Below are 22,911 nucleotides of genomic sequence, written 5' to 3'. Positions count from 1 at the left end.
TATATATATAGTTGCGATGGAGAAAGGTACAGAGAAGGGCGATCAAAATGATAAAGGGGATGGAACAGCTACCCTGTGAGGAAAGACTAAAGAGGTTAGGACTGTTCAGTTTAGAGAAGAGACGGCTGATATGATACAGGTGTTTAAAATCATGAGAGGTCTAGAACGGGTAAATGTGAATCGGTTATTTACTCTTTTGGATAATAGAAGGACTAGGGGGCACTCCATGAAGTTAGCATGTAGCACATTTAAAACTAATCGGAGAAAGTTCTTTTTCACTCAACAAACTCTGGAATTTGTTGCCAGGGAATGTAGTTAGTGCAGTTAATGTAGCTGGGTTTAAAAAAGGTTTGGATAAGTTATTGGAGGAGACGTCCATTACCTGCTATTAATTAACTTAGAAAATAGCCACTGCTATTACTACCATCAGTAGCATGGGATAGACTTAGTTTTTGGGTACTTGCCCAGGTTCTTATGTCCTGGATTGGCCACTGTTGGAAACAGGATGCTGGGCTTAATGGACCCTTGGTCTGACTCAGTATGGCATGTTCTTATGGTCTTAATTCAGATTTAGGAGCTTAACTCCCAAAGTTAGTCCCTTAAAACCTTTGAAAATTGGCCTCAGAGATTCCAGAGTGCAGTTTATATCCTGCAGAATAAAATAAAGAAATTAAAAAAAAAATCTAAAAGAAGTGATTGCCAAGGTTAAATGTTTGCATGAGGTGTGGACATTGTTTAAAATTACCATCTTGGAAGCCCAGAGACTACTGGCTTTCACCCATGGTCTACTTAAAACCTGCTCTATCTTCTTTTTAAATGATAGTGCCAGCTGGTAGGTTCTACCCTGGTTAAGGTGTAACCCATGTCATCAGAAAAGGCTATGTCTTTTTTGAGATGGGGCAACCAGACATGAACGCAATACTCAAGGAGCAGTTACTCCATGGATTGATACAGAGGCATTATGATGATATTAATTTTATTCTCTCTTCTTTTCCAAATAATTCTAACATTTTTCACCCAAAGCAGTATGGAGCTGTGGAATCTGTTACCAGAGGGACATGGTCAAGGCAACTAGCAAGGCGAGTTTAAAAGAGGTTTGGACAGGTTCTTGGAGGAAAAGGCCATTAAACATTGTTAGCCAGGTAGACTAAAGAAAGCTATTGCTATCCCTGGGAGTGAGCAACAAGAAATATATCTCCTTTTTGGGATCTGCTTGCTCTTATGTCCTGTACTGGCTGGTATCAGAGAGAGGATAGATGGACCTTGGTCTGACCCAGCAAGGCATTTCTTAAGTTCTTAAAGTGGAACTAAATAAAGTACAGAGAAGGGCAACAAAAATGATAAAGGGGATGGAACATCTCCCGTATGAAGAAAGGCTAAACAGGTTAGGGCTCTTCAACTCAGAAAAGAGGTGACTGAGAGGGGATATGATAGACGTTTAAAAAATCATGATTGTGGTGGAATGGATGGGGATGGTTATTTACCCTTTCAAATAGCAAAAAAAACCACTCCATGAAACTAACAGCCAGCAGGTTTAAAACAAATCGTAGAAAATATTTTGTCACTCAACACACAATCCATGGAATCTGTTGCCATATGTGATCAAGGTGGCCAGAGGTTTGGACAGGTTGCGTAGAGACAATTAAATCTGTTTGTTTTTTTTGTTTTTAACCTCTGACTTATTACTCACAGTTGATATATTATTTTACAGACTTCCAAAAACAAAGCTTACAATACTTCCTAATCGTATCTCTTTCAACTTTAGCATTGTATTTTCTTTGAGAATACCAAAGATTGAAAATGTTATTGTGTAACCTCAGTTTCCCTAACCCTAGACTGTTAATTTTTTTAAAACCTTTTTTATGAGCGAACTATTAATGGGCATGAATAGAATTGCTGAATTACAGGAAGAATACGTTTTTTAAGAGATGGTTTATTTTACCCATTAAGGCTTATAATGCTATAAAAAAAGCATTGTACTGTTCATTTCAGCACAAACAGCTTGCTTTTGGCTGTGTTGAAATGTAACTTTAGAATTGCAAGAATTATCACTAGTGATGGGACATGTGAAGGTAATGTGATTTGCTCCAGGTCACAGACCCCAACAAGTTATGATTAGAGTCCAGAGTCACAGCCCTAGACTCTTAACCCTTAAGAGGGCAATCAATCAAAAGCCATTTACCTGGGGAAATCATCTGTCAGAAATTGCCCATTCTGTATATGGATAAAAGTGACAACAAGATGCTACCCTAATTCATGGGTTATAGGAATGTATACAAATTCATTGTTTCTGGGAATGTATTTTTCATTCTGTGGGTTGATGGTGGAAGACCACTCTAGCTGAGGTGCATTTGTTGGGCATGTATTTCGACACCTTGGGTTTGGGGAAGGATGGGAATGTGTTCTGATATAATGTTGTCTTGAGGGCATACAATGTATTTATTGAAATGGTTAGACTCGGATTCTCCCATGGAGGACCTGTGGCTCAAGAAGTTAGTCAAATTGCTTTGCTTGGAATCACAGTCCAGCCACTTGACATCTCCATCCTTTTTATGGAGCTTCACCAGGATTTGGAATCTCCTTGTAAAGTCTTTGCCAGAGGAGTCTCGATTTTCTTAATGTTTGCTGATTGGACATGGTGCCTATTTTTCACCTCATTTGATTTCACTTGCTTTTTATATATTGTTTTGTTAGGATGTGCTTTGTTTATTCTGCTTTTACATATTTCTATCTGGTGCCTACCTTGGAATGAGTAGCCTTTATTGCTTTGTGTAAAATTTCCTTTCATATGGTATGGGGAGAGGTGGGTTTAAACTGGTATCTTTATAATCATTTGATGCTTTTGATTCACCAAATTACTTGTTTTAGACTTTGTTAAAAAAATTTGCAATAGTTTATGCAAAAAAAGTAACACACTTTTACCTTCTTTTTCATTGAGGTGGTCACAGGGTGGAATTAGGTCAGGGGATTTTAAAACTATGCACATTGTTCTGGCCAGAAACAGTATCCACAGAAAAACAGGTGTGCAAATCTATGGACAATATAAAACGTATATGATTATCCTATTAATCGTATAAATGGAAATTCCAATCCACTCTCCATATAGAGTATGTTATTGAAACATGTAACCAAAAATTTATTGGCACCCTCTAGATAATTTATGAACCAAACTTATTTACATGCCTAATTGTAAACCGTTGTGATGGTGCATTACTAAACGACGGTATAGAAAAGTTTTAAATAAATAAATAAATGATACGTTTTTTCTTGTACAATTTTCAAAGGGAAAGTACATGTATACTTTCTCTTTGATAACTTTTGCAAAATCTGGGGGGGTGGGGAAGCAACTGCTGACTTTTTACCTGCCCAGTTGTCTCCTAAATGTCAGTTCACTAATCTTTAAACTGTTTCCAGAATTCTGAAATGGCATTGAGCAAATGTTTGATTTCTTACTAACATAAAACCAAACTGATTTATATATTTTTTTTAAACCACAGGAGTCTCAGAGCAGAAATTGTTTGCAGCGCTGTTGATTAAATGTGTTGTACAACTAGAACTCATTCAGACAATAGACAGCATTGTGTTCTTCCCGGTTACCAGTAAAAAAGAAGATGCAGAGAATCTAGCAGCTGCACAGGTATCACTTTGTACCACCTCCTAAATATTGTGCTGAATTACATTATTTGGTATCACGTGAACTGAAGATGTGTAATTTTCAGGACTTCTAACAGAAACTAGTAAATAATGAAGAGGTCCATATTCATTCACTGTCCAGATAGCAAAGTTAGCCAGATAAAGGTATCTAGCTAACTTTGGAGGTATATTCAGATAACTTTATCCAGCCAACTTTAAGATAGCTCTTTGGCGCAACCAGAATTAGCTAGCTAACTTACCTCCCTGAAATTCCCCAGAACACCCCCTAAGTTACCCAGCTAAATTTTAGCCGGATAATTGCCCAAATATTCATTTAGCTGGATAACTTCTGAGTTATCCAGCTATATGCTTCTAAATATGGACTTCCATTGAACCTTCATAGAATGCCAGTTCTATATCAGTATGTGGGATGGACACTTTGTGAAAGCTAAGAAGTAAATATTACAGGGTTGAGGAATTTATTTCTATCTTGATGGTATTTGATATATCAGTTTGCACTAATCTAAGTGTGTCAAAGATTTTTGCAAAAAGCAGGCCTACGTTACATAATCAGTTAAGAAAAATATTCCCAATATCTGTTCTGTCCATTCTTACTATCTTCATTTTCTCCGAGGACAAGCAGGATGGTAGTCCTCACACATGAGAGACATCATCAGATGGAGCCTGGCATAGAAAACTTAAATCAAAGTTTCTAGAAACTTTGAATGGCATACTGAGCATGACCAGTATGCCACTATCCACATGGGGTCCCTCTTCAATCTCTTCTTTTCCGTGGAGCTATTGTCTTGCGGTTGTGGAACTCTGCTCTTTTTCAAGTATTTTTTCAAGTATTTCTGGGTCCCTCTTCTCCTACCGGCTTAGTTCGGCAGCACTGTAAGCTTTTTTCCCTTCTGTGCAGTCGATTCCCGGTAGTTTCCCTCGCTCAGTAGCTGTTGGTCATCAATTGCTCGCCGAATCTTTTTCATAATGACGTTGGGGTTTCATCAATGTCCCCAGTGTCCACAGACTATGACCCTCACGGATCCGCATGAGGTTTGTATCCTCTGCCTAGGGGCATCACATGACATCAGGAGGTGTCGTTTTTGGGACCAGATGATCCCCAAAGGCCATCGCACCCATCTGGACAAGATGGAGAAGCTCTTCGATTCCAATAATCCTGAACCTTTGACTCCGGTGTTGGGGGGTATCAACTCCAAAAGGCCGTGGAGAGCCTATGGACACCAAACCTTCGCTGTCTACTCCCCCACCAGGGCCTTCTAAGGAGAAAGTGGCTGGGGATCGGCTCGTCAGTATCTTCCCACTCCAAGAAATCGGGATAGTCTCCATCACCCTCGGCACTGGGGAAAGACCGGGCTGAGCACCAAGGGAAGTCTCGAAAGCATTGTCACCGGTCGTCATCCTTGCATGGCACCAGACTCGGGTCGGCACCAGTGCCCGCTGTGATGCCCCCGAAGTGACCCCGTGGAGAGGAGGCATTGACCTCTATCGAACCCAGGACTCCCAGGCATTCCCCATCGATGCCATCCCAGGCACTGATCTCCCTCGGGGCTTTGAGGGAGGTCTGGTGACACCTCCCCCTCCTCCGTCCATCCTGTCCTTGGCGGCCTTTCAAGAGGAGCCAGAATGCAGGGTGCAACTGGCGGTGGTCTGAGCCCTACATAGCATCGAACCACCGTGCCAGAGCCTGCACCCTCAATGTTGGCACCGCTGCTAGAGTGCCTCGAAGTCCTCCTCGGCATCCTGCCTATGCAGCCAGTGATGGTGCCAGGGGGTACCTCAATATCCCAACAACCACTGTTGCCTCCTCCCTCCAGTACGATTCACATCGTGGGTTCCTCCAAGGAGGATGAACTGGCCCAGCCCATGGCACCGTCTGGGTCCTTGGTACTGTGACCAGCATTGCCTGCTCTGGTTCTCGGTCCTTCGGGTGTTTTGATGCCCCAGGTGCCCTCAGTGCCCAAGCTGAGGGGCCTGGGCAGGGGGGCCCTCCACTGGTGTCTCCAGGTGACCTTAGTGAGGAAGACGCCTCTTATGACCCATGGGAGATGATACTTCCAAATCTTCCTCGGATGACTCAGGAGATCTTCTTTCAGACCCGTCCCCTCCACCGGAGCAGCGTCGGTCTCCACCTGAGAATCTGACGTTTGCGGACTTTGTCCATGCCATGGCAGAGGCCATTCCATTTCTGCTTCTGATGGAGTAGGATGCCAGGCACATGATGCTGGAGGTTCTCCAATTTGTTGATGCCCCCAAGGAGGTAGTGGCTTTTCCCATCCATGACATCTTTAAGGAATTGCTCCTTAGGATTTGGGAACACCCTATAACAATAAGGCCGATGCATTGTATATGGTTCAACACGCCTTGGGGTTCGAAAGACGCCAACTCCCATATCAGTCAGTTGATCCAGGAAAAGGCCAAGAGTTTCCTATACCCATACCTCAGCCCTTCCATATTGGGAGCAAAGAGCGTGGGGTATGAAGTGATTCTAGTGCGCCATGTTAATCGCCTGTATTGCTTCTTATCAACAGTACATGATGCAGTACTCTCGGAACCTCTGGAAGCAAGTACAGGAGTTATCTGAGTGTCTGCCTCAACCGCAACAGGATGCCTTCTTGGAACTTGTCCAGCAAGGCTTGAAATGTGGCAAGCACGATGTACATCCCAGCTATGAATTGTTCAAAATGTCAGCTAGGTTCACAGTAGCTGGTATTGGTGCCCGCAGGATGGCCTGGCTTCAAGCCTCCGATTGCCAGCTGGAGGTCCAGAAGAACCTTGCAGACCTACCATGTACCAGCGAGAACCTTTCAAGAACATAAATTTCCATGCTGGGTCAGACCAAGGGTCCATCAAGCCCAGCATCCTGTTTCCAACAGAGGCCAAACCAGGCCACAAGAACCTGGTTTGGGTAAACACCAAGAAGATCCCATGCTGCTGATGCCATTAATAGCAGAGGCCATTCCCTAAGTCAACTTGATTAATAGCAGTTAATGGACTTCTCCTCCAAGAATTTATCCAAACCTTTTTTGAAACCAGCTACACTAACTGCACTAACCACATCCTCTGGCAACAAATTCCAGAGATTAATTGTGCGTTGAGTGAAAAAAGATTTTTTCCGATTAGTCTTAAATGTGCTACTTGCTAATTTCATGTAGTGCCCCCTAGTCCTTCTATTATCCGAAAGTGTAAATAACCGATTCACATCTACTGGTTCAAGACCTCTCATGATTTTAAAGACCTCTATCATATCCCCCCTCAGCCATCTCTTCTTCAAGCTGTACAGCCCTAACTTCTTCAGCTTTTCCGCATAGGGAGTTGTCCATCCCCTTTATCATTTTGGTTGCCCTTCTCTGTACCTTCTCCATTGCAACTATTATCTTTTTTTGAGATGCGGCGACCAGAATTGTACACAGTATTCAAGGTGCGGTCTCACCATGGAGCGATACAGAGGCATTATGAAATTTTCCATTTTATTAACCATTCCCTTCCTAATAATTCCTAACATTCTGTTTGTTTTTTTGACTGCTGCAGCACACTGCCGACGATTTCAAAGTATTATCCACTATGATGCCTAGCTCTTTTTCCTGGTTGGTAGCTCCTAATATGGAACCTAACATCGTGTAACTACAGCAGGGTTATTTTTCCCTATATGCAACACCTTGCATTTGTCCACATTAAATTTCATCTGCCATTTGGATGCCCAGTCTTCCAGTCTCGCAAGTTCCTCCTGTAATGTATCACAGTCCATTTAACTACTCTGAATAATTTTGTACCAGCCGCAAATTTGATAACCTCACTCGTCATATTCCTTTCCAGATCATTTATAAATATATTGAAAAGCACCAGTCCAAGTACAAATCCCTGAGGCCCTCCACTGTTTACCCTTTTCCACTGAGAAAATTGACCATTTAATCCTACTCTCTGCTTCCTGTCTTTTCACCACAAAAGGACATCCACAAAAGGACATCCCATGACTTTTTAGTTTTCTTAGAACCCTCTCATGAGGGACTTTTTTTAAAATTTATATTCCGCTTTTCGCACTTTTTTCAGCACTTCAAAATGGATTACATTCAGGTACTATAGGTATTTCCCTATCCTCAGAGGGTTTACAACCTAAGTTTGTACCTGAGTCAATAGAGGGTAAAGTGACTTGCCCAAGGTCACAAGGAGCAACAGTGGGACTCAAACCCGGGTCTCCTGGTTCGTAGCCCACTGCTCTAACCACTAGGCCTACTCCTCTTTGTCAAATGCCTTCTGAAAATCCAAATACACTACATCTTCCGGTTCACCTTTATCCACTTGTTTATTAACCCCTTCAAAAAATGAAGCAGATTTGTTAGGCAAGACTTCCCTTGGGTAAATCCATGTTGGCTGTGTTCCATTAAACCATGTCTTTCTATATACTCTACGATTTTGATCTTTAGAATAGTTTTCACTATTTTTCCCGGTGATAAAGTGTGGGATGCTGTGGCTCAGTTGACCCTTCAGCATCTTTCAGCCAGTACATCGGACCTGCCCTCCTGCTGTAGCCTGGGACCTCATTGTAGTATTGGACCAGCTCATGAAGACTCCTTTTGAATCACTGCACTCCTGTGACCTGAAGTACCTGACCTGGAAGGTCATGTTTTTGGTCACGGTCACTTCAGCGTGCAGAGTCTGTGAGCTTCAGGCTTTGGGTGATGTAACCACCCTACATAAAAATCTTTCCTGATAGGGTGGTTCTGCGTACTCATCCCAAATTCCTGCCTAAGGTGGTGACTGATTTCATCTTTACCAGTCAATCATCCTTCCCACCTTTTTTCCCAAGCCTGATTCGCACCAGGGCGATTGGGCTCTGCACAACTTGGATTGCAAGAGCTGTAGCTTTCTACCTGGAGCAGACAGCAGGCCATAGACAGTCCAGGCAACTCTTTGTCTCTTTTGATAAAAATAGATTGGGAGTTGTGGTGGCTAAGCAGACTCTGACCAACTAGCTGGCGATTTGCATTTCCTTCTGCCGTGCTGAGGCGGGACTGCACCTTGAAGGCCATGTCAAGGCTCATTCTGTCAGAGTCATGGCAATGTCTGTGGCCTACTTGCAAGCGGTCTCCATGGATGAGATCTGCAAGACTAGAACGTGGAGTTCTCTCCATATGTTCGCCGCTCACTACTGTCTGGACAGGGATGGCCGACATGATAGCAGCTTTGGCCAGTCTGTCTTCAGAATCTCTTTCTGCTGTAAAACCCAATTCTTCCTACCTAAGGCCCATGTTTAGTTTCAGGCTGTCTCCCTCTGTTTCCAACAGCAGCACTGTTGCTGTGCCTGTTGACACCTGGCACAGTCGTTGGTTTGATTTATTGCTAGGGATTAACCCATGTGTGAGGATTACCATCCTGCTTGTTCTAGGAGAAAGCAGAGTTGCTTACCTGTAACAGGTGTTCTCCTAGGACAGCAGGATGCTAGTCCTCACGAAATCTACCTGCCACCCTGCAGAGTTAGGTTTCTCCTGTGTTTATTTTATTTTTTTGTAATTCTATGTTTCGAGACTGAAAAGGGACCCCGCATGGTCACGTGGATAGTGGCATACTGGACATGCTCAGTGTTTCTAGAAACTTTGACATAAGTTTTCGGTGCCGGGCTCTATCTAATGATGTCACCCATGTGTGAGGACTGCCTGCTGTCCTAGGAGAACACCTGTTACAGGTAAGCAACTCTGCTTTCTCCTGGAGTAGCATGTAGAAACCTATTAAAGTACTTTGTCCTTGCAATTAGTTTGTTTTTGTTTGTTTTTTAAACAATTTGTACCACTGTTAAAATTTCAAAAACAGCAATTCTGAAAGTCATGCTTTGCCCGGAACATGCGGAGTCTGAGCTAATTCTAAATTCTTGTGTATGTGTAAGTCATAAAATTCTAACTCCAGCCACTGCGAGGTGAATATTTAAAAATACCCCATCAAATAGATAATTTACCTGGCTAAAGTTATCCGGATAAAATAGGGATAATCAGCAGCATAAACATCTCACTGAATATCTTCAAATAAAATAATCTGGGTTTACCTATCTGTATAACTTTGAAACCTAGACTGCTATGTTTGAATATCACCAATTAGGTATTAAATTTATCCGAGTGCATGTAGCCAGATAACTTTAACCTTCAAAGAATATAGCCAGTTAGGTGGCAAGTAGGGGAAGAAAAATAAAATCAACCAAGTGTTCCTGGCTGCCTGATCCCTCATCCCCTTCCAAGGGAGCCAAATGTTAGGCTTGCCAGCCCTCTTCCCACCCATCCCCAATATCTCTCAAAGCTTTTGAAATAGATAATGTAGAATGCAGCAGATCGCTCCCCCTACCCTCTTGGTTTTGCAAAAAAATAAAAATTAATTATGGCCCCCTCCTTTTCTCCCCCAGTACCCCAACCCTAACCCTTCTGCCCCATCTAGCACCCTCCCAGTGCATTGCTGGCATCACAAAACGCTCAGACCACAAGCCTGCCACATTCTACATTAACTTTTTCAAAATATTGGCGGGGAAGAGGAGGATCAGGCCACAAAGCCTGCTTAGTGTTTTTGTTTCTTCCTGCTTGCCACCTAACCAGTTAAGGTTAAAGTTTTATCTGAGAACACAGTTCTGGATAACTTTATCCCTGCTTTTGGCCACATCTGTAAGTAGTTGGATAAATTATTCAGCTTATGCAACTTCACCCTGGAATATCCCTGAAATGCTTCTCACTTATCTGAAATAAATTTTATCCAGAGAAAAGGTGACTATTCAGAAATCATCATTTGTTTGGATAACTGAAAAGTTATCGGAATAAATGCCTTTGAATATTGACTGCTGTGTGGTTAAAGTCATTAAAGAGGAACTGTAGATGTATGCAGTAGTCCTAGCATGTTTTATCATCCATGAGAAAGTTGAGATGATTGCGAGATTATGGTTTATTTTAGCAAAAGTGGGAATCTCCAGTCTTATTATTAGATCTGGAGATTTTTTTGAATATTTCAAATAACTTATTTTAATTGATTTTCTTACAGAGAGATGCAGTGGACTTTGATGTTCATGTTGATACTCAAGACCAAGGGATGTATCGCTTTTTAACATCACAGCAACTTTTCAAACTTTTGGACTGCTTGCTTGAATCACACAGATTTGCTAAAGCCTTTAATGCTAATAATGAACAAAGAACTGCTCTCTGGAAAGCAGGTAAGTTGTATTATTTTTGAACATTTTTTTCATGAGTTAATTGCTGGTGAATTAAATAGGAAACTAGTGTTACCATCATCATCATGTATCTCACGCTGTTCCAGCAGAAGAATTCAGAGCATGTTGCAACATGAAAGGAGATTTACAATGGTCATAGTGTACATCACTATTAACAGGGAGCCATATAGTGTGAGGATTACAGTAGGCAAAGAGTATATAAAAAATATCTAGCATGCCTAAATAGGTATGTGGTATAACAATAAATAGATCAGTAATAATGGGAGGCAGGTGAGGTAACAAGTTTAAAACTAGACCACTATTGGTTTACAATAAATAGGGGAGAGTAACGAATAAATAGGGCTTGGAAGAAGAAAATAGGCACATTAGCAACTAGTGCAAAGTACAATGATGCAGATGTTGAGATAGACTTAGAGTAGGGGTATCTTGGATCTAAAGCAGGGTGTAGTGAAGGTTAAGTAGCAAACATCAGTCAAGAGATCAGAGATTCTGGCAGTGAGCTGAAGGCATCTAAAAATAACCAGGTATTGAGCCTCTGCTATTATAAACTCTTCTCATTTGGCACATAGAGTAGAAGTGAACATGCCTCCACACTTTCTCCCAGGCTAAATCAGGAGCGGCCATCCATTTGCTCTCATACCATTTAGATAATGCCAGCAAGGTGCCAGTCGGTATGATAGTTTTAACTGTGTTGTGATTGCCAATCTACAGGCATTTGTATTGATTAGAATTGTCCGCATTATCACTCCACCCAACCTTGAAATAGGCCTTTTTAGAGCAGCTACCCTGCAAATCTGCCTAGTTTATGCCCCACCCACCTACCTCGAGACCAACCCTTCCCCCCTAATTGAATTTATTGCTGAATGGTTAAAAACCGATATCCCTTCCATTATCCTCGGAGATTTTAATCTCCATGTAGACTCACTTCCCCTCTCCACATCATGCGAGACCCTCATTCAATCCCTCCTTGCCCTAGGCTTCCGGCAAATCAAAGCATCTCTCACACACAAAGCTGGACACACCTTGGACCTGATGTTTATCACCTCTGACATCCTTACCACTAACACACCCACTTGCACTCCGGTGCCATGGTCCGACCATTGCTTCATAGAAAGCCTCCTCTCCACCAAAGCCCCTCCCCCATGTAACACCCCTCCCCCATGTAACACCCCTTGCACCACCATAACATACAGAAAAATCTGCCCTAATGACGAACTAGCTGACGCATTATCATCAGCCCTTCCAAGTCTAGTCTGTTCAGACCCTAACACTGCTCTAGCATCCTGGAACAGCCTCACAGAAGACATTGCCAACAAACTTTGCCCCCTCTCCACACGAGTCTTAAACACCTCCTCAAAACCCTGGTACACTTCAGAGTTAAAAACACTAAAAAACAACCTTAGGCAAAAAGAAAGAAAATGGCGTAAGGACCCAACCCCTCAACTTTCCTCTAGCTACAAAACAGCCCTACACACCTACAGACTCTCCACCCTCAAACACAAGCGAGACTTCTACGCAAAAAGAATCCATGATTACAAATTCAACCCTAAAGTGCTGTTCTCTTACATTACAAGTCTCACCACTCTGCCCTCCCCCTCTATACCTGAAACTGAGGCAGCAACCAAATGTGAAGAACTGGCCAACTACTTCCAAAGTAAAATCGCTAACCTCCTTTCTAGATTTTCTCCCTCCGACCCACCCACCTTCCCCTTACCCTCCCAACCCACAATGACCGCACTTGACTTCACCTCCTCCAAAGAGATCGTTAATATCCTTCGAAGACTAAAGCCAGCCTCGCATCCTAATGACACCATCCCTTCTAAAGCCCTAATAGCCATCCCCGACACCATAGCCAGAGCCCTAGCAGATGTTATTAACTGCTCCATCGCCCATGGGACGGTCCCTGACTCACTCAAGCATGTGGTAGTCAAACCCCTCCTAAAGAAACCTTCCTTAGACCCTAAAGACCCCTCCAATTTCTGCCCTATATCCAACCTCCCATTTATCTCCAAACTGATGGAAAAAGCTGTTAACTCTCAACTCATGGACTATCTCGAAAATCATGCGCTCCTCCAGTGATTCAAGCCACCTTAACCTCCAAATTAGATTACTGCAATGCACTCCTCCTAGGGCTCCTCCTGTCTACGATAAAACCTCTCCAAATGTTACAAAACGCCACAGCAAGACTTATTACAAACACACGGAAACACGAAAACATTACCCCCATCCTTCGAGACCTACATTGGCTCCCCATTCTCTCCCGCATCCACTACAAAACCCTGACCATAGTACATAAATCCATCCACGCCCACAACTCCAACTTGCTCGACATCCCGTTCAATGCCCCCAAGTCCTCCCGTCTCACTAGATCCACCAACAAAGGCACCCTACATGTCCCCTCTCTGAAAACTGCCCATCTCTCCTCCACTCGCGAACGTGCCCTCACTATTGCAGGCCCCTCTCTCTGGAACTCCCTCCCTGTGCACATGCGCCTTGAAACATGTGCGATCAAATTTAAAAAGAAATTAAAAACTCTACTGTTCAAACAAGCTTATCCAGAATAGTCTACCCCCCCTATCATCCCTGCACCACCTATGCAAGCACCACCTCATGGTGATCACATATTCCTTATATTAAGGAGCTAGTTATGTTTATTCATGTTTTTATCTTAATCTTTTCTTCCTCACTGCTTCTGGTTTACCCCCTCCAAATTCTTCTCCCCTGTTAAAATGTATTTTCAAGTCTTTTGTTCAAATGTAAACCGGTATGATGTCCCCACTAATACCGGTATATAAAAGTTCCTAAATAAATAAATAAAATGTAGCTGTAGGCAGGCGTGCGGGTTTGTCGAAGGCTTGTTTGAAACTGAGGACAAACTGCTGTAGATTATTCAACAATGGATCCTGGCATTCCCACATTGGTGAAGCCCAACTCAACGCCTTCCCCTCCAGCAATGACAGAATATAGGCTACCTTCACCGAATCTGACGGGAATTGACTAGGAAGTAACGAGAACCTCATGTAGCACTAGTTCAAGAATCTCCGGCAGCCCTTGGCATCACCCAGGTAGCGGGAGGGGGCAGGGAGCTGAGGGGGCACAGTCATGCTTACTGTGGGAACCGGAGGTTGCATGGGTGGTGGCTCTGGCGGAGTGGCATCCAGCCAATTTGCCAATTGCTCGACGGTGGCAGCCAGAACGCCGAGACAATGTTGCTGCTGCTGCTGCAGTCGTTGGGCCATTCCAGGAATGGCTTGCAGTCCAGAGATGTCCGCCGGGTCCATGGCCTTGCAAACTGTTGCGGACAGAATGGTGGATCCTTGAGCCGGACTGACGGAGTGTGCTGATTGGAAGAGAAAGCTCCGCGGAGATGGGTCAGGCCAGGAGGCGGAACCACGGTAGAAGCAAAGATGGAGTCTTCACCCTGGAAGTCCGAGATCCCCCCGAGAGGAGCCCGTGAGGATCCGGACCGCTGGGACTTAGGTGACGACAGCGAGAAGAGATGAGAAGACAGGCCAGAAGTCGAGGCAGGCAGCAGACACGGGGTATCGAAGCAGAGCCGGAGTCAGGAGCCAGAGAAGCAAACCAAGGAGAAGCGGAACGGGTTCAGGAGCAGCAGGATCAGGATCAGGAACAGCAGGATCACAACTAGACACTCAGAGACTGAGAGACCTCGTTGCAAGGCACTTCCCTAAGGCAGACGCCAGCCTTAAGTACTCTGCCAGCGTCTGACGTCATCTAGGGGGCTGGCCGGAGCTTCTTGGGGCTGGACCTTTAAAAGGTCCTCGCTCGCACTCGTGTGCCCCGGGGGGGGGAGGGGCAGAGTCCAGATTGGGGCTCGGCGGCATCTCCCTCGTGGAGTCGCCGCCGTGGAGAGGCCCGGTAGGCCTGAGAGACACTGAGCTCCATCACGGCCTGCAGCGGGGGAAAGAAGGTAAGGACCCAGTCGCTAGACTAGCGACCGGGATCGCAACAATTGCACTATTATATTTTCAAAGGTTAACACGTATGTTGAAAATGAGCTCTTTTATTGGACTAATGTATTAAATGTAATACATTACAGTTTTCAACTGTGGATCATTTTATCAGTTCAATGGAAAATGTATTAAGTTCAGTAAAGTGATATAAACTACAGCTTAATTGTTGTCTTTTATTGGTACTTATTCCAGCAAAGTAAAATGGCAACCATATTACCTTAAAAAATGTATACAGTATATGTCCCATTTGCTGGTAAATGCAATTAGCATGTCTTCTGTAGGATGCTGTATAGAAAATCTGTGGCAAGACTTCAGTCTACTGATGATCCCCAGCCAACTTGAAAGAGCTTGAGCTCTTCTGCCAAAAACAATGGGCAAAAACTGCACCATCTCACTGTCAGGCCGATTCAGTAAAGCGCGGCCACGGTTACCCTGTTTCTAACCCGCTTTCTACCCACAATTTGGCCGCGTAAGTCTAACCCGTGATTCACTATCTGTTTTTACCAGTCTTTACCGCTTCTTTAAATCAACGCGTATCCCTTTCCGCCCGCGCCATGTATATGATAATGTAAATGATCGGATTAGCTATTCCCTCCCATACAGTAATGTGCGGCCCGATTATCGCCTTTTTAACCAACTGTTTTGCCGCGTCTTTAACCCGCTAATTTACCGCCTACCCTGACCCTGGCGTTAGAGGGATGTGACAGCAATAGGCAGACTCCGGTCAAATAAGTGGGTGGGTTGGAGCAAGCGAGTAACATGGTGTGGCCTGGTTCTCCTACGCTCGGGCCTGGTTCTCCTACGCTCTGGCATCGGGGATTGCCAGTCCTCTCTCCCCCCCCTCCTGAAGCAAGGCGCAGGGCGAAAATCGACTCGACATGTTATTAAAGCAAATAGAAATTGTAACAAAAGTAAACTTACTGCATGCTTCCAGCAGCCCCAGTCCTCTCTCCCCTCCTCCCGAGGCGCACACCGCGGCTCCCCTGCCTCCCGGGGGCAGCCGGCGGCGAAAGGGGCTTCCAGCAGCCCCGCTGGCGAAGGTGCATGAATGCACGTCCAATTTGGGTGCTCAAGCAGCGAAGGCGCATGAGCGCACGCTGTGACCTGAGCGCCCGGATGGATGTCCGAGGTCACAGCGTGCGCTCACGCGCCTTCGCTGCTTGAGCACCCAAATTGGACGTGCGTTCATGCATCTCCCCTCCTCCCGAGGCGCCCACCGCGGCTCCCCTGCCTCCCAGGGGCAGCCGGCGGCGAAAGCGGCTTCCAGCAGCCCCGCCAGCGAAGGTGCATGAACGCACGTCCAATTTGGGCGCTCAAGCAGCGAAGGCGTATGAGCGCACGCCGTGACCTGAGCGCCCGGATGGACGTCCGAGGTCACGGAGTGCGCGCATGCGCCTTCGCTGCTTGAGCACCCAAATTGGACGTGTGTTCATGCACCTTCGCCGGCAGAACTGCTGGAAGCCGCTTTTGCCGCCGGCTGCCCCTGGGAGGCAGGGGAGCCGTGGTGGGTGCCTCGGGAGGAGGGGAGATGCATGAACGCACGTCCAATTTGGGTGCTCAAGCAGCGAAGGCGCGTGAGCGCACGCCGTGACCTCGGACATCCATCCGGGCGCTCAGGTCACAGCGTGCGCTCATGCGCCTTCGCTGCTTGAGCACCCAAATTGGACATGCATTCATGCACCTTCGCCAGCGGGGCTGCTGGAAGCCCCTTTCGCCGCCGGCTGCCCCCGGGAGGCGGGGAGAGAGGACTGGGGCTGCTGGAAGCATGCAGTAAGTTTACTTTTGTTACAATTTCTATTTGCTTTAATAACATGTTGAGTCGATTTTCGCCCTGTGCCTTGCTTCGGGAGGGGGGGAGAGAGGACTGGCAATCCCCGATGCCCGGGCGTAGGAGAACCATCCACTTCCTGGTACCTGTCATTTCAAATGTCATTTGAAATGACAGGTACCAGCGCACCAGGATACTGTATAGGCGCTGTATAGCGCTCTATACAGTAAAATGGATTGCGCTTCATGGACGCGCTTTGGACGTGGCTTGCATTTGCATGCCATTTAAATATTGTATCGAACGGTATGTGATCCGAACTGTGCGCGCGTCAAACGAGAGGGCGCCCGGCACTGCCGCACTTTTTCTTACGCGCCCTTACTGTATCGGCCTGTGTGTAAAGTTGGCAGTCGCTTACCATACATGAATCCTAACTGCAATTGTTGCTAAAGAGACTTCCAGCAAGGGTTGTCAAGGGGTGTGAAGACTTATGCATTCAAGACCTTTTTGGTTTCTTTGTTCTTAATTTTGAAATATTTCTATAATTGTTCTTTCATGATGAAAGTGTAGAGTGTGTTGTATAGATCAGTGAAACAAAAACCTACTTGAATGCATTTTGATTTGTAGTTTTAGCAGAATTTGAAAAATGTACAAGAATGTGAAAAGTTGTAGAAGGCGCTGTAAGTTTTCCTGCAGTGAGTAGTGGTGTTCCTGGCAGTGGAGTTAGGCAGGGTTTTGTACTTATTTACTTACTGTTCTATTTTTGAAGCTATGCGTATAATTCCCCTCTCGACCTCTCCTCTCCCCCGCAAAACATACATGCACATTAGTAGGGATAAATGTGAGGGTAGTTTTGGTGGGATAATATTCAAAGTGTGCACCCTTTGAACACTGCTGTAAAATCTACTGCTAAAGAGTACCCACAGATTTTACACCACTGTGAGCAATTAAAAAATAACTCCCAAAATGCTTTCTGGAGGGGAGCTTTGAAGAAGCAATGCTAAAGGACCGTGCTGGTACTTTCATATATTCTTTCTCAAGGGGTAAAGAAGCAAATGACGAGTCCTAATCACTGGAGGACACTGAACACACAAAGCTGAATGAAAACTTGCTGGAAGGAACATGGTTGGTTAAAAATAAGATGGGTGGTGGTTTTTTTTTGTTTTTTTTTACAGGTTTTAAGGGAAAATCCAAGCCCAACCTTTTGAAGCAGGAGACTAGCAGCCTTGCGTGTGGGTTGCGTATTCTTTTTCGCATGTACATAGACGAAAGCCGCACCAGTGCATGGGAGGAAGTCCAGCGAAGATTACTAAAGTAAGCTGGTTGTGTAATTATTTCTAGGCATGCCATAATAGGAATTCCAGTTTGTAGCGTGCACCAACAGATAGGGTTTGAGATGTTTAAAAGCAGTTCTCAGATAAGATTTTCTGCACATAGAAATGTTGTTTAAACTCATTGGAACTATTGAGGGTCTTTGTTGGTATAAATATATGCATGGCATTAGCAATGCTAGAAACCTGGTCCCTTAGCTTCATAGGGCTAAAGGCCAGAAAAACCAATAAGCAATATAAAACATTGTGGGGAATAAAATAGTTTTAAGTTGATTTAAAAAAAAACCTGCAAGTTTAGAAACTTGAGCAAAAATTGTCAGTGGCCAGTATTACCCATGGCTTTTATTTCATGGCTTGATGACGACTTCTGGAAAAATCCTGTTAAGTGTTATGGATTATTTATTATATTTTTATGCGACTAGCCCCATTAAAAGATTAAATCTGTTTACAAGTTTTTCTTTTTGTCTCAAAAGTGATTTAAAATAATGATACGATAATATGTGTCTATCAGTAATATATCTTAAGAAACTAAGACAGACTCCATATACCTCTCAAAATGTTTCATATTTAGGGTCCTTCATTTTCAGTTTTTATTTTATTTTGCTTGGGAATTACAATGTTAGAACAAAAATGAAATCTCCTATTTGTTATATCAAAATCATGTTTCCACTGACTTTTTTTTGTTATAACATTGAAATTCCCAAGCAAAATAAAAGAACAGAAAATGAAGGTCCCTGTTCATATTTTCTTAGCTCCTGTATATGGTGGGCTTATTAGACCAGCTTGCGGGAAGTTGGTATTTGTTTTAACCAAACTTTCCTTGAAGAGCCTAGTCAGGTTCAAGCGTAATTGTTGAGTAGCTCAGCATTGCATCTTTTATGTGTTACAGGAAGGATATGATTTGCCAGTGTTAAGTTGTTTGCACACTTCGATACCTTTTATTGAACCAGTGTGAAAATTATCCAGAAATGATGATGTACATGAGCTTTCACGACCCCATAAGACTTTCCTTTATATGTAACTTTAAGGGGTCTCGAAAGCTCATACATAAGAACCTCTTCAGATAGTTTGCATATTGGATAAAAGGGATAGTAATCTGTGAAGAATTTAGTTTTCTCCAGAGCCCATGCAGCTGGTAGAATGTGCTAAATTTGTAATTTTTTGATCTACAGTGTGTGCAGTGAGGCTTTAGGTTATTTCCTCACTCTTACATCAGAAACACACAGAGAAGCATGGACTAACCTACTACTGTTATTTCTAACAAAGGTTTTGAAGATAAGTGATGACAGAGTAAGTAAATCTCTTTAAATGTACTGTTATATGAAACACACAAGATTATGCATGCTTATAGTACTATAGACTTTCAGTGAATTTTAGGGCACAGCCAAAATGATCCATTGCAGATATAGTGGAACACACTAGAACAGCAGAAATGAGGCTGGCTGTGCAAGAGGCAATGCTGCAGAGGGGAGAGTGTCAGCCATTGCCCAACAGTAATTTCCCTATCCCCAGAGGGCTTACAATCTAAGCTTTTGTACCTGAGGCAATGGAGGGTAAAGTGATTTGCCCAAGGTCACAAGGAGCGACAGCGGGACTTGAACCCTGGTCTCCTGGTTTGTAGTCCACTGCTCAAACCACTTAATGATGGGCAAGTTTACAACTGATCATGAAGCTCATGGCATAGGAGAAGGCTGTGTGCACTCCCTGCCCAAAAAAAAAAAAAGAATACAGTATGTCCATCAAAATGCCCTTGAGAATAGGACATAACAAGTGAGACTGTTGCAGTGGCATTGAAAATAAGGTTCCCTCCATTCAGGATCGCCTTATATTCTCTATGGGCTTTCAACATTTTTTTTTTCTGCAATGGATTATTTGATTTGCTAAAATAAATTGCTTCCAGTGTAATATTACTCACCAAACAATACAATCTGTTGAGTTGTAATACGAGAAATCTTTGTTAGTGTGAAACCTGCCCACCTAAAACCTATTCCCAGATTTATGTTAGAATGAAATCAAAGTTTGTATTAAATGTAGTGAAATCTCTGCTAGACAGTCCTTGCTGTTAGTGCTGTTCACTGTTCAAATTTTCTCTGGGAGTGAGGTACAAGAAATAGATGAACTATTGGTGATCTGCTGGGTACTTGTGGCTCAGACTGACCACCGTCAGAAACAGGATGGTGGGCTGAATGGAACTTTGAATGACCGAGCATAGCACTTCTTATCTGCCGCAAAGCAGTATGTATATGATATTGGTGGAGTATGGCTGTCTCTAACCATCTGCTCCCACTTGTACAAAAAAGCTCTATTACATTGCCTATAAAGCAAACAGGGTTGTATTAAATGGAGTGGATGTAAATGGTATATGTGCCAAATGATAACATATACCCCTTCATCCATTCTGGGTTTTTATCACGTTGGCTCCTATAACAGCTCGAGGCATAGAACCATGGAGCTGGTAAGCAGAGTTAAGGCACCTGGGAAGTTACATATTTCACCTTTATGGAGCAGGGGAAGAAGTGAACTAGATATTTTAATATTGAAAAATTATACAATAAGCTTGCTGTTGCGAAAAAGGGCTTTAAAGAAGGTGGATGAAAGCCATGATATTGTTGCAAAATGATATTTCTTTGAATTAATGCAGTTATTTTTCTTTGCAGTTCAAAGCCCATGCATCTTTTTACTACCCTCTCTTGTGTGAAATTACACAGTTCGACCTGATTCCTGAGCTGCGAGCAGTTCTGCGGAGGTTTTTTCTACGCATTGGTGTCGTTTTTAAAATCTCTCAGCCACCAGACCAAGTGCTTGGAACAGCGGGGCAGTAAGGAGCAGTGATGGACTACCCCCTCCCCCCCCCCCCCCCCCCCCCTGGTGAAGGCATTGTTGCTTACAAGGACGAGTAGATGAAACCTTCTGCTTAACCACGACAACAAAACCCCACAAAACAAAATGAAAACAATATCTTGGCAGAGATATGTCATACTATAATTCTGGATTGTAATTCTGCAGTCACCCTCCGGTTTTCCTGACCCATTCTCTCTCTCAGTTTATCTTGCCAGGCTCATGTTGAGCATAGAGCCAGTTGTTGACACAGCCCCAACCATGCTGTTGCTGTCTTAGACAAAAGTATAAGAATACACATTTTATGGCAGGTATAGAAGTGAAAATGTATCCAAAGAACTAAATATATGTAAAACTTACATAAATTCAAACTTCTGGAAGAAATACAACTCAGGAGAGCTGCATTTTGAAGGATACTGTATTTATAGTGAAACAGAGAAAATATTATTCTTGGTAAATAATTAGCAACTATGTCTGATATTCTTATTCTGAAGTTTTTGCACACACATCCTATATGAGATGACGGTAACCATCCTTCTGTGAAAAGATGTACAGAAATGCAGGTATGTAATATAAAAATCTCAAAACACTAGATTTCTTCATGCAACATTTTATTTCGGTATTTTCTTATTGATTTGTCAAAGACCCATGCAGTTTATTACTTAATGAATGCCCTAGTGTGGGGTAGTTTGTTCTTGGTTTGGGGTTTTTTTGGGTTTTTTTTGGGGGGGGGGGGGGGTTGGAGGGAGGGAAGAAAGAAAAGTGGGTGTGAATTTTTTAGACTTTTTTCTTTAATAATTCAGACATTTTGTTGCCCTAAAGTTGGTTACAGATCTCCTGTAAAATGAACAGAAAACACAAAGAAGCCGAGTTAGAAGCTAGCAGGACTGACTAATTTCCCCCTTGGGTGATTGCACTCTGGGAGAATACTTTGGGTTGGTCTATCAGCCTGGAGTTTCCTGAGGGTTTTAAATGCCTGTAATTTAATTATTTTAGGGCTTTTAAATACACAAAAGACAATGGAGATATGATTCTTCAGTGACTTGGAACTTTTGAATCATTGCAAACCAGTCTGAGTTGTCTGCTGTCATAAATATCTTCCTTTGGTTGATGTAGATTTCATTCTATGTACAGAATTCAATGTTGAATATATTAAAGTAACAAAAGCTGGCCTGGGGATGGTTAAATTTATGGGAAATGTATTCATACTGTGAATTGTGCTCTGATGGTAACAAAATGAAATAAGAGTGTCAAGCATTCCGTATTACAGTGGATGTAGAAAATTTTTTTGCAGATGGACAAAATGTATATGGTACAGATATGTAAAGTTTTCTATGTAAAAAATTCTGTACAACTTTCTGTACAATACTGGTTCTCATCTGGCATATTCTAATCAGGTTGTAGGTCAATAAAATTTTTGAATTCTTTCATCAGTGCAATCAAAATTAAAGTTATCTACTAATACTTCCTTTTTATATTTTCCAACATACAGAATGGTGGAAAGAATTATATTAAAGGGATCGATGTTTGTTTGTCCATAGGCACAATAACACTCTTAAAAAAGGGATAGAAATCACATGCAGGAAAAAAATATGAATATTTTAGACAAAATTCAAAAACTAAAAACATTGGGCCCCTATTTTCAGAGATCTGAGACTACAAAAAAATCCCTACCATTTTTTATGAGAAAGACTGCAGAATGATGATCAATGTTCCATTCCAAAAGTGTTCTCTAACCCTTTCAGCAACACAGGCAAAGACAGGGAAAAATAACTGAAGCAGCTGGTGAAGTAAGGCACTAAAAGTCACCTTCCCCCACATTTCCAAAGTTCACACACACACACCACACAGGCTCCAGCAATACGTACATTCCTATATACCCACCTGTCCCAGCATACCCCCCCCCCCCCCCCCCCCCGCCAACCAACACACACACACACACACACACTCTGATGGAGCCTTCCAGGCATCTTCCCCTTAATTCTGAATTCAGCTCCCATGCCCACACACTTCTGCCTTAATCACACCCAACTATACACACACACACACAGCCATTCCTCCTCAAAAAAACCACCATGCCCCTTCACAAAATCCCCACACACATCTATCCCTCAAATATAAACATCCATAATCTCCAAAAGCACACCCCCCGAC

General features: G+C 43.4%; 1 protein-coding gene across 3 annotated transcripts in view; it reads left to right on the top strand.

The window, feature by feature from the left end:
• The window catches only part of ARFGEF1 (ADP ribosylation factor guanine nucleotide exchange factor 1), a 626,657-nt gene extending 604,470 nt beyond the window's left edge, over window positions 1–22,187 (top strand). For all 3 annotated transcript variants that reach the window (XM_029591432.1, XM_029591431.1, XM_029591434.1), the window contains 5 exons: window positions 3,498–3,637; window positions 10,663–10,831; window positions 17,764–17,902; window positions 19,092–19,209; window positions 20,577–22,187. In XM_029591432.1, coding sequence (XP_029447292.1) covers window positions 3,498–3,637; window positions 10,663–10,831; window positions 17,764–17,902; window positions 19,092–19,209; window positions 20,577–20,741 — 731 coding nt within the window. In that variant the 3' untranslated portion in view covers window positions 20,742–22,187. The remainder of the gene's footprint in view (window positions 1–3,497; window positions 3,638–10,662; window positions 10,832–17,763; window positions 17,903–19,091; window positions 19,210–20,576) is intronic.
• Window positions 22,188–22,911: the final 724 nt, after the last annotated feature.

This window comes from Rhinatrema bivittatum, chromosome 2, assembly GCF_901001135.1.
Source record: "Rhinatrema bivittatum chromosome 2, aRhiBiv1.1, whole genome shotgun sequence".
Lineage (NCBI taxonomy): Eukaryota > Metazoa > Chordata > Amphibia > Gymnophiona > Rhinatrematidae > Rhinatrema > Rhinatrema bivittatum.
The sequence above is the reverse complement of the archived record's forward strand: the minus strand, read 5'-3'. Positions and strand labels throughout refer to the sequence as shown.